The 16,011-nt window shown below is 42.5% G+C and overlaps 1 protein-coding gene across 1 annotated transcript; it reads left to right on the top strand.

Annotated features, from left to right (window-relative positions):
* Nucleotides 1-14,449: 14,449 nt before the first annotated feature.
* Nucleotides 14,450-15,394, top strand: LOC119056014 (olfactory receptor 24). The gene has a single exon (XM_037154332.2). The coding sequence runs from the start codon at nt 14,450-14,452 to the stop codon at nt 15,392-15,394; it is 945 nt and encodes a 314-aa protein (XP_037010227.2).
* Nucleotides 15,395-16,011: the final 617 nt, after the last annotated feature.

Below are 16,011 nucleotides of genomic sequence, written 5' to 3'. Positions count from 1 at the left end.
GTCAACCTCAAGAAACAAGAAAAATCTCAAATAAACAATCCAAACTTACATCTAAAGGAACTAGAAAAAGAAAAACAAAGAAAGACCAAAGTGAGTAGAAGGAAGGAAATAATAAAGATCATACTGGAAATAAGTGAAACAGAGTCTAAAAAAGATTTAAAAGATTAATGAAATTTAGAGCTGGGTCTTTGAAAATATAAACAAAATGGATAAACCTTAAACAGACTCATAAAGAAAAAAAGAGGGAAGACCCAAATAAATAAAATCAGAAATAAAAGAGAAGTAGCAGGTGATATCACAGAAATACAAAATACTATAAGAAACTATTATGAAGAATTATATGCCAAGAAACTGGACCATTTAGAAGAAATGGAGAAATTCCTAGAAACATACAACCATTCAATACTGAATAAAAAATAAACAGAAAATATGAATGGACCAATTACTAACAAAATCAAAACAGTAGTAAAAAACTCTCAACAAAGGTCCTGCAGCAGAAGGCTTCACAGGTAAATTTTATACAACATTTAAAGAGGAATTACATGTATCCTTCTCGCATTATCCTGATCCCAAAACTAGACAAAGAAATTATGAAAAAGAATATTATAGGCCAATATTTCTGATGAACATAGTTGCAAAAATCCTCAGCGAAATATTAGTAAACTGAATTCAGCAATACATGATCAAGTGGGATTTATTCCTGGGATGCAAGTTTGGTTCCATATCTGCAAATTAATTAATGTGATATACCACATAAGCAAAATTAAGAACAAAAATCATAAGATCATATCAAAAGATGCAGAAAAAACATTTGACAAGAATTTAGTACCAGTTTATGATAAAAACTCTCAGCAAAGTGGGAATCTATTCCCATATTTCTTCTAAGAAATATGCCTCGACATAATAAAGGTTATACATGACAAACCCATAGATAACATCATACTTCATGGGGGGAAAGCTAAAAATGTTTTCCTTAAAATCGGAATCAAGAAAAGGATGCCTACTCTCATCACTCTTATTCAACATTGTAATGGAAGTCCTAGCCATAGCAATCAGATAAGAAGAAGAAATAAAAGACATCCAAATTAGAAAGGAAGTAAAACTGCCATTATTTGCAGATGATATACTGTATATAGAGGATCCTAAAGATTTCACCTAAAAACTAGTAGTAGAACTGATAAATGAATTTAGTAAAGTAGCAGGATACAAAATAAATATCCAGAAATCAGTTGTGTTTCTATACGCCAATAATTATCTGTCAGAAATGTAAACTAAGAAAATAATCTCACTACAATTGCATCAAAAAATAAAATACCTATGAATAAATTTAATTAAGAATATAAAAGACCTGTACTCAGAAAATGGTAAGATACTGAAGAAATTGAAAAAGATACAATTAAGTGGAAGCATACACTGCGTTTATGGATAGGAATAATTAACATGAAAATGTCCGTACTACCTAAGCAATCTAAAGAATCAGCGCATTCCTATCAAAATACCAATGGCATATTTCACAGAACTAGAACAAATATTTCAAAAATTGATATGGAATCACCAAAGGTCCTGAATAGACACAGCAATCTTAAGAAGGAAGAGCAAAGTTGCAATATTTTTCTGATATATCCCCTGGGACAAGGGAAACAAAAGGAAAAATAAACAAATGGGACTACATCAAACTAAGTTTTTGCACAACCAAGGAAACCATCAACAAAATGAAGAGAAAGCCCAATGAATGGGAGAACATATTTGTCAATGATACATCTGATAAGGGGTTAATATTCAAAATTTATGAAGAACTATGCTAGTAAAAAGACAACAAACTCACAACTATCAACAACTAAACCTAAAAAAACTAAAACTAAAACTAAGCAAAAAACTAGAACAAGAACAGAATGTAAGGAACAGGATCACAGAAATAGAGATCATATAGAGGGTTATCAATGGGGAGAGAAGGGGGATAATGGGGTGATAACATACAGGAAATAAGAAGCATAATTTGTAGGCACAAAATAGACAGGGGGAGGCTAAGAATAGTATAGGAAATGGAGAATCCAAAGAACTTACACGCATGAAAGGACATGAACTGGGGGAAGGGATATGGTGGGGATGGAATGTACAGGACAGAGGGCAATAAAAGGGAGAAAAAATGGGACAACTGTAATAGAATAATCAATAAAATATACTTTGAAAAGGTAAAAAAATTTTATAAAGAACTTACACAGCTCAACACCAAAAAAATAAACAATCCATGAAAAAATGGGCAAAGAACCTGAACAGACACTTCCTCAAAGAGGACATACAGATGGCCAATAGACATGAAAATATTCAATGTCACTAATATTCAAGTAAATTCAATTAAAACCACAATGAGATATCACTTCACACCTGTCAGAATGGCCATCACCAATAAATCAACAAACAACAAGTGCTGGCGAGGATGTAGAGATATGGGAACCCTTGTGCACTGTTGGTAGAAACACAGATTGGTGCAGCCACTGTGGAGAACAGTGTGGAGTTACCTCAAAAAATTAGAAATGTAACTGTCTGATGACCAGAGATTCCACTTCTGGGAATATACCTGAGGAAACCTGAAACACTAATTCAAAAGACTACATGCAACTCTATGTTATTACAGTGTTATTTAAAGTAGCTAAGATTTGGGAGCAGCCCAAGTGCTCATCAGTAGATGAGTGGATAAAAAAACTATGGTACATTTTTCACAATGGAACACTACTCAGCTGTTTTAAAAAAAGGAAATCTTACCTTCTGCAACAGCATATTTGGACCTGGAGAATATCATGCTAAGTGAAATAAGCCAATCAGAGAAAGACAAATACCATATGATTTTACTTTTGTGTGGAATCTAATGAATGAAATAAATGAACGAACAAAATAGAAACAGAAGCATGGGTACATGGAATAGACTGACAGCTGTCAGGAGAGGAGATTGGGTGAAAAATATAAAGGGGTTAAGCAAAAAACAAACAAAAATCCCATAAACAGACAACAATATGGTGATTACCAGAGGGAAAGGGGGTGGGGGAGGTAGGAGGGTAAAAGGGATGAATGGTGATAGAAGGAGACTTGATTTGGGTTAGTGAATACACAATACAATATAAAGATGATGTATTATAGAAATGTACACCTGAAACCTGTATTTTATTAACCAATGTCACCCCAATAAATCTTTTTTAAAAAGGAATCCACAGATAACAACTTCAAGATGAACAGCTACATTGTACTAAAAAGTCTGATACAGGGGAGTAGTGTCAGCAAGATGACAGGACAGAGGCTCCCTGTGCTTGTTGCCTTCTAGAAACACCCAATTAAAGGTTTCCAGGTGAGGGACTACAGTGCCAGAGTGGAGCACAGAAATCAGAAAAGATCGTAGAAAAGGTGGTAGAAAAGGTGGTCTGTGTTGTTCCTGACCACCTTGGCCCAATCCCGGGCAGCACAGCCCACGTGGGAGAGAAATGGGTGAGCACCCGGCTTTGTTGCCAAAGCCAGCAATGGCTGCAGCAGCTCCCGGCTCACCTGTCACCCCCAGTCAGGCACTTACAGATCCAGTCCTGGGCCAGACCCAGCTCAAGGCCAGTGACATTAGACGCAGGCTCTCACTCAGCCCAGGGCCAGGCTGGGCCCTTTGACCCCAGGACTCTGGCCTATACCAGCACTGGGCTGAATCCAGTAGCCCAGACTCTCAGCCTGTCCAACACCAGGCCTGCTCCTGTGGACCTAGAATTCAGACCGGCTCCCAAGGGTCCAGGCCTCTAGACCACCCTGGCACAAGGCTGGCCCCCTGGGTCCCAGGCTCCAAGTCTGCCCCAGAACCTCCGTGGACCCAGGCCCCAGGCCCAGCACTGCAGACTCATGGGCCAGGCCCACCCCAGTGGATCCAGGCTCCACACTCATCCCCATGTATCCAAACACCTGACCTGCACACCGCCTGACCTCCGGGCATCAGACCTACCTGCCTGAACACCTAAGCAGCAAGCAAGTGAAAAATGATCAGTTATGTTGGTCAAAAATGGTGAAACACTAGCAATATCATATAACACAGCCCAGTACTATTTTCTCTACTTTTGTCTGTGTTTGGGCATCTCTATAACTAAACATTTTTAAAGACTGGAACTTAATGTATCAATCAGCTCCATGGGTGTTTATTGAGTGGACACATGCCCTGATCATCTGGCAGTGATCTCACAAAACTGAATTCCTAAAAATGCAAAGGCAGACACTCTTTCTGCTGCTACCCTAGAACCAACACTCAGAGTGAGGATCTGGCTGCAGATGCATTCAGGCAGCCTCCCTCTCTCTGTGTGCCCATTGGGTCAGATTCTACTTGTCCCATCAGCAGAACTGGAAGGGAGCCGGGGTGCCCTTACAGAGGGTTGCCCTCTTGAGCTTAAGTGGGTTGCAGGCAGCCTTGCTGCTTGGTGTGACGTCACTGGGTGAATGCAGGGAGTTGTTCTCGGTTAAGTGATGAGCAACACTGTTTTGAAGGATGGCGACTTTCCCTATGGGCCTGGGAGGACAGAGTTTAGGAGCCTAGGAGAGCTCGTTCCCTGAGAAGAGGGTGCAGAGCAAGTTGGGGAACAGTTTGCCACAAGTTGCTTCCTGAAGACCTAAAGTAATCAATAGAGGCTTCTTACTACCACCACGTTCCGGCCTCCGTAGGAAACTGAACTCTTCAGGGAATAGAGGTGAAATTGGACAATTTGTCTAACAAGGGGCCTGGGGAATTGAGTTCTATTGGCAGGGAAATTACAAATATTCCCCCCAGTTTCTACAATTTGTCTTCTATTCCAGCTTTTCTTCTCTGGGCCAGGAGGATATCTACTTATGCCCCTATGAGGCATCCTTCTAACTCCAAGGTCTAACTACATCACCAGGGAGGACACTGGGACAAGTTCGACTCATGACTCTGATGATACCGAGAGAAAAATAGCCCAGTGAGTGGACTTGGAGGACAAGACGGGAGGGAGGTAAGGAGAGAGGGGAACAAGAGGGAGAGAGAGGAGACAGAGAGAGCAAGGGAAAGCGAGCGCACTTGGAGAGAATGCAGGTGGCAGAAAGGGAGAGAGAATAGCCTGTGTTCTCAGGGAACTGGGAGAGTCTCCCTGGCTCAGTTCAGCACCCAGTTCCCATCCCTGGATCCAAGAACCACACTTATCTACCTATCTCAACCTCGTCCAGCTGTGATGCCAATGAGCCATTTCCCAACCCCACGATTTGTAGTGCAGTTCTTAGTACCCGAACCTGCTTTTCCAAGCCCACAAAAAAGAGCTATTTTCCCCAAACTTCCATAGGCAGAAGTTTGAGTTATTTCCGTCACTGAGTCTCCAAATCCCTGGAGAGTCATTCCTGTTTTTCCAGGCTGAGACAGCCCAGACACAGACTCCCAGGGTTTGTGTGGGAGAGTTCTGCTTCCTGCCCCACCAGGATGAAGTTAACTTTGAGCCTCCTGATTCCTGAGACATGAACTTTCCCCAGGGGTGGTGGGAGGATGAGGAGTGACAGACAGAGTGAGCGAGTGACACACTGGATGTGAGAGCAGGGGCATGTGAGAGGAGCCCTTCGATCTAGGAATGGAATCCGCTGGGCATTCACTAGCCCCTCTTGGGATTAAAAACATGTCTGACTCTTTCAGTAAAATTATGAAACTACAAAGTAGAATGTTGTCAGGGCCATAGAGTGGCATAACTTCTAATCTGATGTCAGGACACAGAGTAAGAACCCACCGGTGACTCGGGGGCTCTGTGGAGGCGGAGTCTGGTGGGGGACGGTAAGGTAGCTCCGGGAAGAGAGAGCAGGCAGGGCCGGTGCTGCCAAGAGCAGAGGCTGTGGGCTTTAGACTCAGGTGGACGTGCATTTGGAACCAAGCTCACCATTCCACACTTGTGGGAGCTGCGCATCCCCAGGCAGCTCATCTGTAAAACGAAGATTGTGCGCTGTACCTCGTAGTTTGTTGTTAGGATGCTATGTCATATGTGTAACATGTCTACTGTAGCTCTGGGCACATACTAGGAATTTTACTAAGTAATAAGAAATATGAAGAAGCGTGGAGACAAGAAATAGCAGGAAAAGGTGGGTCGTGAGGCAGATTGGCATATTGCCCCCCCCCCCAAGCTGGTATCAAACATAGTTTTAGGAGGGCAGTAGTAAATAAAGCAAGAAGTATAAATTGTAGTAGAATCACAGGGTATTTTTGAATTTGAAGTTAAACATTGGAGTTTACCCAGTGAACAGCAGTGATTCATGAAGTCTGTTGGGCAAACACCAGATCTACAAACACTGCTGCCTGACTCAGCTCTGTTGCCTGAGTATTCTTGTAATTCTCAGGGGCTATTTCTCATGTCCACTCCCCCAAATTTGATGAATGCCTCTTGAATCTCCACTGTGAATCCAGTAATTCACTTGTGATTCCTGTAATAATGGAGATTCAGAGTACAAGCTCTAGGTTCAGTCTGCCTGGCTTAGTTTCAAATGTGAAATCAAATGTGAAACCCCATTTGATTTTATCTATTTCCTCCTGTCTCCATTTTCTGATATGAGACCCAAGGAGACAGATATGTGTGTGTATATATTTCATATATAAAATAAGAATTATTATATATTCACGCATTTATTATGTATTCTCTCAGTAAGAATCATTACTGATCCATTATATATTAAACAACTGTGTTCGTGCCCTTCTGGATCCCGCACAAGTTGCTGGCCACAAAAATCAGCAGGACTGGGTCTTTGTCTTCTCGCGTGTCCGTTCCCCTCACTCGGCCCAAGTCCTGGTGCACAGCAACCGTCAATAATTGTTCATGGAGTAAGTGAGTAAATAAGAGGTGTGGTCATAGCTATCTTTCATGAAGATTAATCCAGCAGGGATTTCAGGAGGGCTTTGAGGAGAGAGAATGGATGCAGGAGAACTAGTTAAAAACGAGTACTTGTCAACCTAGAATGGGTGAGAGCCTCTGTTCAGGGTGTGAGGTAGATGGGAAATGAATATCAAAATGTAATGTTCAACTTGTGGAAGATGCGGCAACTTATGGACAGATTGGCTTTGGCAGTGGACGAAATGAGGGAGGAAGAGTCAATGCTTCTTCAGTCATAGGTCTGGAGGTCGGTGATTTCACTCATGGACATAGGGGCTGCAGAAGACAGTACACTTGGCTTTTTACATGGTGAATTTACCAACCAGGAAGAAAGAGTAAGGGAGATCACAACTTTTAACTATATTATTCTGTGTCAGACATGGTAGACAATCTTCATAAATGTCTTATTTAAACATCAAAACAACCCAGTAAGTTATATGCTATTATCATTCCTTTTTGGCCAAGAGCGTGAGAGTCCAGTGGTCAGGCAACTTGCTTGGCACCACCCAGCTAGAAAGTGGGAGCCCGGGGGTCACGCCCAGGTGTTTCTCTGCACAGCCGTCATCCTTCATATCAGCTGATGCTGCCAAATGCTGGTCGAGACTGTACGACACTGAGCGCTGGATCAGACGCTTTCCACGTGTTACTTCACTTCATCTTCTGAGAAAACCTGAAGGTGGGTATTATTTCTCCCAAGTATAAAGGTACAGAAAATGAAGATTAAAGAGGCTAACAGTCACTAAATGGAGCCAGGTTTTAATCCTGGTCGATCTGAATCCAATCATCTATGTACTTTCCTTCCTTCCACATTGTATCCATGCAAATATCCAAGAGGAAATACTGAGTTTGCAGGTAGAAATTCAGGTGTGAGTGTTAGGGGTTGAAGTTTTAAGTCTGAGAATCAATTTTGAAAAGCAGGAAACTTCTACGAATTTGTTCTTTGAGTAGCTCTTGACTTGGAGTTTAGGGCAGTCCCTGAACACCCTGAAATGGTGTGCAGAATAATGCCAAAATGCATGTTTCTCTGTGGGGGGAGGGCCGATAATTTTAGCAGAATTATCAAAGAGTCATGGGACAAAATGTTTAGCAAAGTCTTTTCTTTACTAAAGAAAAGAGAGCCAATGTGAACATGCTTAAGATCTACTGTTTTAGCAAATTTCAAGTATACAATACAGTATTATTAACTATAGGCACCATGCTGTGCATGAACACATCTTATTCATCGTGCAGCTGAAAGCTTGCACCCTTCGCCCACATCTCCTCATTCCCCAGCCCCTGGTGACCACCCTTCTATTGTTTCTATTAGTTTGACTTTTTAAAAAATTTAATTCCACACAGTGAGGTCACCCAATGTTTCTCTTTCTCTGCCTGGCACATTTCACCGGCATAATGTCCTCTAGGTTCATACAGGTTGTCACAAATGACAAGACTTTCTTCTTTCTCGTGACTGAATAACATTCTCTCTCTCCCTCTCTCTCTCTCTTCACAGCTTTTGTATCCATTCCCCATTGATGGACACTTAGGTTGTTTCTCTATCTTGGCTATTGTGAGTAACGCTGCAAAATAAACATGGGGGAACAGATACCCATTTGAGGGACTTCGTTTCTTTCAGATATGTAACCAGAAGCGGGGTTGCTGGATCATAGGGTAGTTCTATTTTAATTCTTTTTGAGGATTGTATTCCACAGCTGCCATAAGAATTTATATACCCACCAACAGTTTGCAAGGGTTCCCATTTCTCCATATCATTACCAGCACTGTTATATTTTGTCTTTTTAATAATAGCCATCCAGAAGGATGTGAGGTGGTAGCTCATGATTTTTATTTGCATTTTCTGATGACTAGTAATGTTTAGCACCTTTTCAGGTACCTGTTGCCCATTTGTATATCTTCTTTAAGGAAATGTCTATTCAGGTCCTCTGCCCACTTTTCAAATGGATTATTTATAATCTTGCTATTGAGGTAAGTTTGTTATATATTTTGGATATCGTTCCTTTATCAGACATACAGTTTTCAAATATTTTCTCCCATTTCACTGGTTGCCTTTTCATTTTGTTGATTGTTTCCTTTTCTGTGCAGAATATTTAGTTTACTTTTCAGTTTAGTTCCACTTGTTGATTTTACATTTGTCCCCTATGCTTTTAGTGCCAGATTTTAAAACATTTCAAAACCAATGTCAAGGAGCTTTTCCCCTGTTTTCTTCTGGGGATTTTATAGGTTCAGATCTTACACATATGTCTTTAACACATTTTGAGGTAATTCTTGTGAGTGGTGTGAGACAGAGGTTCACTTTCACTCTTGTGCGTGTGGGTATCAGTTTCTCCAACACCAGTAATTGAAGAGTCCATTCTCTCCCCATCGTGTGTTCTAGGCACTCCTGTAAAAGATTAGTTGACTGTCTGCACAGGCTTATTTCTAGGCTCTCTATCCTGTTCCCTTGGTCTACATGTCTGTTTTTATGCCAGTGCCTCACTGGTTTGATTACTAGAACTTTGTAATATAGTTGAACTCAGGAAATGTGATGTCTCCAGCTTCGTTTTTACTCAAGATTGCTTTGGCCTTTCAGAGTCTTTTGTGGTTCCACACAAATTTTAGGATTGTGTCTTCCATTTCTGTGAAAAATGCTGTGAGAATTTTAAGAGAAGTTGCATTGAATCTGTACACCTCTTTGAGTAGAACATTTCACAGTATTAATTTTTTCAGTTGATAAACATGTAATATTTTCAATTTATTTGTGTGTTCAATTTTTTTCAATGATTATTTTATGGATTTCAGTGTACAGCTCTTTCACCGAATGGATAAATTTATTCCTAACTTTTAAATTATTTTTGATACTATTGTAAATGTGGTTGTTTTAGGAATTAATTTTTACAAACAGCTTATTGATAAGGTGTAGGAATGTGACTGAGTTGTAAGTTGATCCACATATAGCAACTTTACTGAGTCATTTATTAGTTCTAACAGTTTTTTTTGTGGGGTGTTTAGGAATTTCAATATAAAAGATCAATGCATGTATTTTTTAAATTTTATTAAATGTCTTTCTGTGTTTTCTTTCTTTATTGTTGACTATTACAGATGTCCCGTGTTTTTTCCCTCCTTTGCTCCCTTCACCCAGCCCCTGTTTCCCACCCCTCCCCCAACCACTGAGCTTCTTTAAAACGACTATTTTGAATTCTCTACCAGATCATAAATCTGCATTTTTGGGGTGTCAGTTACTGGAAAACTGTATGCCTTTGGTTGTGTCCTTTCCTTGGCTTTTCATGTTCCCCGAAGTCATGTGTTGGTGTTGTCAAGGCTTTGAAGAAGCCTTCACCTTTTTATCAGTCTGTACAAGCTTGCTTTGGGCTAGAAATACCTCTGTCAGCCTTTCTAGGAATTCTCAGTCTTTGTTAGAGCACGTAAGTGGACACGCCTGCTCCACACTTCTTCTTCACCCTGTGGAGGATTCTTTAGATTGAATGCCTTCCCTTGCATCTGCAAAGCCAGGCCAGGTGCAAGCAGCCTCCTGTTTGCTTCCCCTGGGGTGGTGTCTGAACCGCTCAGGAATGTGTGCTTTCTCCTGAACCTCAGTCAGGCTGGCTTTGCCCTTGTTCACTAGCCATCTGAAGATGTTTCTTCTTGCTGCCCTTTGGGACACACAGGGAACTAGTCATGGAGCACGTGTGTGGAGGGGTGAGCTGTGTTTTGTGTGGAGTGCTGGGTGAGCTCATGGGCCAGTTGGGGGTCCACAGGTGAGCATCCACCAGCAGCACCAGGGGGTGGGCATCCTGATGAAATCTGAGAAGCAGTTAGTAGGATCTATGTCCCTTTGATGCATTGCAAGCCCTGCCTACTATGCTTTTGGCTTCTCCTTATACATCTCACTTACTTTGATTAGCATGAGACTCTCCAGATCTGTTTATGTCATCTCAGATGTATTTCATCTTATACGTGAGTAGTATTCCATGGTATATATATATATATAACAAATCTTTTATATACATTCATCCACCAAAGGATGCTTAGGTTGTTCCCATGTGTTGCTATCATGGATAATGCTGGAATAAACATAGGGTTGTATGAGGTCTGTCCCGAAGGTATCCAGCCATGTAATATGAAAACGAGAGACATTTATTGATGAAGATACAAGATACAAGAAACATTGCACATAGGACAATGACAGCTCAGTCAGTCCCCTTCAAAGTAGGCACATTGGCACCTCACACAGTTCTCACAATCACCATTAACTGCCCTATTGTATTTTCCTCAATCTCATCAAGGGTCTGAAATGTCTTCCCTTTCAAAGGCAATTTTTGTTTTGGGAAGAGCCAGAAGTCACAGGGCACCAAATCTGGGCCGAGTCACCTGGGTGATTTGGTGTTTCACCAAAAACTTTGCATGAGACTTGGTGCATGAGCGGGCATGGTGTCATGATGAAGCAGCCAATTACCGGTGGCCCATAGCCGTGACCTTCTGAATCATTCAAATAGTTTCCGTGGAGGAAGGTTCAAACTTAATGCAAAATTTAATGCAGATTCGTTGCTCTGCTCCCTCACTTTGAATGCAGTGGCCACACAGCACACGGGCTCAATCAATGGCATCTACCACCCCCGCTGACTAGGACAGTGAAGTCGCCATTGTTCACACACTCACATTCCAGTTCACTCTCCTTGGCTGCCAGGTTACACCACTGTCACGCCAACTGTTTTCATTACATTAACAATGGCTGGACTTTTCCAGATAGACCTCTCAGATACACACATGTATATTTACAAATAAGTGTCTTCAAATTTGGGGGGTAGACACCCACAAGAGGGATTCCTGGGTCATGTGGTAGCGCTATTCTTAATTTTGGGGAGGACACTCCATACTGTTTTCCACAGTGGCTGCACCAATTTAAATTCCCACCAGCAGTGTGTGTGGGCTCCTTTTTCTTCTTTCTAAGACTTATTTCTTGTCTTGCTGATAATGGCCATTCTAAGAGGTGTGAGGTGGTGTCTCATTGTCGTTTTGATTTGCCCCGCTTCAGGGCCATGGATGCGGGAAGAAAGGGTGCACAGTGCCGGGCAGGGCCTGTGCGGGGCTGGGGGGAGTTCAGGCGTCCACACTTCTCTTCCTCCCGGGTTTCACCACAGCGAGCACAGGCCACTGAAGTTTGAAAGGTTTTTTCTCAGCCCTCAGCAATGTGCTGAGTGCGGATGTGACTGCTGCGTGGGCCGTGGGCGGAGGGGCGGGCAGGTGTCTGCATCTGTGGGACCCTCTGTCGGCTCCAGAGGGCTGCGGAGCGCTGAGGCGGTTTTTGCACCGCTTCTGGGCCCTGGCCCTGGACCCAGACTCGGTGTGTGTCAGCCACCCAGATCTGACTGCCCGCATCCCCTCCAGAGGGACACTGGCGTGGCACCCGAACCCCTCACGCTGTCTCTGACGCCGTGCAGTGTAGCACTGCCCACGCTCCTGTCTCTGCTCTTCCCCCTCCCAGTCCCACGTCTGCCATCTGCTCCCACACGCCCGCCTTCAGAGTCTCGTGCACCAAGACTCCGCCGTGTTTGCGTGAATCCTTCGTTGAATTCGGCTGTCCCACTCGTAACTTCGGAGGGAGACGCCTGGAGGTCCTCGCACAGCCCATGCTGCGGTGCCTGCTTCTCAGTGCACCTGACCACGACCAAACATATCTTTTTTACTATTGACTTCTAATTGTATTACATTTTGGTCAGATTCCATGCGTTGCTTGATATGTATTTTTTGGTATTAAGATTTTCTATATGGCCTAATTTTTATAGTTGTTCTATATGTCCTTGAAAAACATGTGGATTCTCTAATAATTTAGTGTAGTGCTCATATCAAACTGGTTAATTGTATTATTCAAATTTTCAATACCCTTACCAAAATTCTGATATAGCAAGCACTAAAAAAATTATAAAATTTTCTAAGATGTGGTTTGTAATTTTTCTTTCCTTCCATTAGTTTTTCTTTTTATAAAGTAAGCCTATGTAAAAATGCATATGAGTAGCTCTTTATTCCCTTTCAAATGAGTTTTTCCATTTGGAAAAATGACTTTGAAAGTCATTTACACAATGACTTTCCTTTTGCTTTTTAGTAATGCCTTTTGCCTTAAGTATGTTTTACCCGACATCAGTAAGTTATCAAACTTCCCTTCAGTTAGTATTTTTTGTTATATCTTTACCATTCTTTTATGTCCAGCCTTTTTATGCCAGTACAGTTTAGCGGCATCCCTTGTACATGGGAAGTATCAGGGTTTCATTTCTGGGTCCGATCTGAGAGTCCTTTTCTTTAGCGACTGGTTAAGGCATTTAGACAATTGCTGTTACTCCTGTGGTCTGTGGTTTCCACCTCCTTTCCTGAAAATGGTTTGGTTATAAATCTCTTTATTTCTGCTGTGCCCCTATTATAATTTAGAAGTGATATGTTTTGTACTTGTTAGTTTTAGTGGTTACACCTAAACTTTAATTATGTATGCTTTATATAGCAAGTGCAAAATACTCAGTATTTCCATTCTCCTGCAACTCAGTACAAGAATCTTACAGCTTTTATTCTAATTTCTCTTCTTGTCTTAATATTATTTCTGCCTCATTTTTCATCTACCTTGTTTACATGCACATTCTCATTACAATAATGAACTATTTTGAAACTCAATGTTTTCATATTTTTCTACATACACAAGGAGGGACCCTTAAAAAAAACAGAATTGTCTTCTGTAGAGCAGGCCCCTTGTAGTACAGGCTTCCTCTGCTAGGTGAGTGTTCTAGGAATCCATCTGTATCCGTGTACGAGCTGGTGTTGTTATGAGAGGCTGTGTTTGGCTTCAGTGAGTTTCAACACATTTGCCCATTTCATGATGGGTGATTTATGAGTGCACCTGCCCACACAGTGCTGAGTGTTCAGCAGTTTTTGACCAAAAAAACCCCAGTATGACCCTTGTGCCCCACCCTTCCTATTCACCCCATCTCGCCCTGAGCAACTGCTTTTGTTTCTCAGATTGAAAAAAAGTCCTCAAAGGGAAACCTTTTGCTGATGTGGAAGTGGTAAAACAAAAAAACAGCAAAAGCACTAAAAGTCATCAAAATTGACGAATTCAAAAACTATTTTGAGCAGTGGAAAAAACATCTCGATGGGTGTATTGCATCAAATGGAGAGCATGTTGAAGGTGACTGAAGTTTAAACATGTGAGAATAAGTTCACAATTTTTTATAAATAAATTTTGGGTGTTTAGCGGTTTCCCTTTTGTATACTGATTTCTTGACTGACTATTGCTACTTGGACATCTCTTCTTTCTGGATTTCATTGATTTTACCCTGAAGTTAGTCTTTAGTAGTTTTTTTTTTTTTCCCCAGCAAGGATTCACACATGACATACTGTCTAGTCTTTGTCTGGAACAGGGATGTTCAGAGACGGACTTTGGAAGGAAGCCTCGGCATGTGGTTTGCTTTCAACGCTCCATCCGTAGTCTAAGAGGTGACAAGTGTATAAGCTGATATCGTAATTAACCCCAATGGGCAGTTGGGTGTGATCTTGCCTAATCTTTTGAAATCATCTCTGTATCACCCACATAACTTCCCCTTTTCAATACCTCCAGAGGAATCATGCCCATGGACCCGAGGAACCACACCAGCACATCTGAATTCATCCTGCTCGGACTTTCAGAAAAACCAGAGGTGGACACACTGCTCTTTGCTCTGTTCTTTTGCATGTATGTGGTCACGGTGGTGGGGAACCTGCTCATCATCCTGGCCATCAGCTCGGACTCCCACCTCCACACGCCCATGTACTTTTTCTTAGCCAACCTGTCCTTGGTTGATTTTGGCCTGGTCACCAACACTGTCCCCAAAATGCTGGTGAACATTCAAACTAAGAACAAGTCCATCTCCTATCCTTGCTGCCTGACCCAAATGTACTTTTTCCACTTTTTTGGCATTGTTGACACTGTCTTAATTGCTGTGATGGCTTATGACAGGTTCGTGGCTATCTGTCACCCCTTACACTATTCCACCATCATGAGCCCACGCGTCTGTGGCCTGCTGGTCGGTGTCCCCTGGGTGTTTTCCTGCTTCATCTCCCTCACACACATCCTCCTGATGGCACGCCTGGTTTTCTGTGGCAACAAGGTTCCTCACTACTTCTGCGACCTCACTCCCCTTCTTAGACTTTCCTGCACCGACACTTTGGTGAACAGGATCTTCGTGCTCATCGTGGCCGGGATGGTGATAGCCACACCTTTCATCTGCATCCTGGCCTCCTATGCTCGCATCATCGTGGCCATCATGCAGGTCCCCTCTGCAGGTGGCAGGAAGAAAGCCTTTTCCACCTGCAGCTCCCACCTCTCTGTGGTCGCCCTCTTCTATGGGACCACCATTGGGGTCTATTTGTGCCCTTCATCTGTCCGCACGGCTGTGAAGGAGAAAGCCTCTGCTGTAATGTACACTGCGGTCACCCCCATGCTGAACCCCTTTATCTACAGCCTGAGGAACAAAGACCTCAAGGGGGCCCTGAGGAAGCTCATCTACAGAAAAATCACTCCATCTTCCTAGCCATCAGGACACCTGGGAGTTCCTGGGGAGTAAGACACAGACATCCGTGTTTGGGGGCCAAAATCTGGAATTGCATGGGTTGGAAGAGTAACCACTTTGAGTTCTGAATGGCAGAAGTTTAAAAGAAAACCTTAAGATGACCCTGTCACTATTTCCTCAGTTACTGAGACCACTAAAAGTCCTTTTGTGTGTGTCTTAGGCCATATTCCCAGAAGAATCAGTCTAGTTCTACCGGATGGGGTTTTCCACGGCTCAGCCTCCATTGAGCCCTCAGCAAATACTTATGGAGTACCTACTATGAACTTCATGTAGGCGCTGGCCGTGGTGTGGTGAGTGGGAGAGACACAGTGCCTGCAGTTTGGAAGATTCCTGTAATGGAGTGTGGAAATAGACCCCAGGCGTGTAATGAAACAGAACAGAATGGAGTATGTACACGTGGGGAGGGTAGAATACAGCAGGGGCGTTCGACAGACTCTGGAGTGCAGGGTCTTCTCCTGAAGGATCCGATGGTCCTTTAAAATTGTGGAGGCCAATATGAGGAGTAAGAGTGTCTGAGATAGAGAAAACAGTGTGTGAAATGTGAGAGAGCAAGAGAAAGAGAAAGAAGAATCCATCTG

The sequence above is a fragment of the Artibeus jamaicensis genome, unplaced genomic scaffold (genome assembly GCF_021234435.1).
Source record: "Artibeus jamaicensis isolate MK-2021 breed Jamaican fruit bat unplaced genomic scaffold, CSHL_Jam_final scaffold_537, whole genome shotgun sequence".
NCBI classification, from domain to species: Eukaryota; Metazoa; Chordata; class Mammalia; order Chiroptera; family Phyllostomidae; genus Artibeus; species Artibeus jamaicensis.
Note: the sequence above shows the minus strand (reverse complement) of the source record. Positions and strands in the feature narration are given on the sequence as shown.

Coding starts and splice junctions, on each gene's coding strand:
- LOC119056014 (XM_037154332.2), top strand. CDS start 14,450: ATGCCCATGGACCCGAGGAACCACACCAGCACATCTGAATTCATCCTG.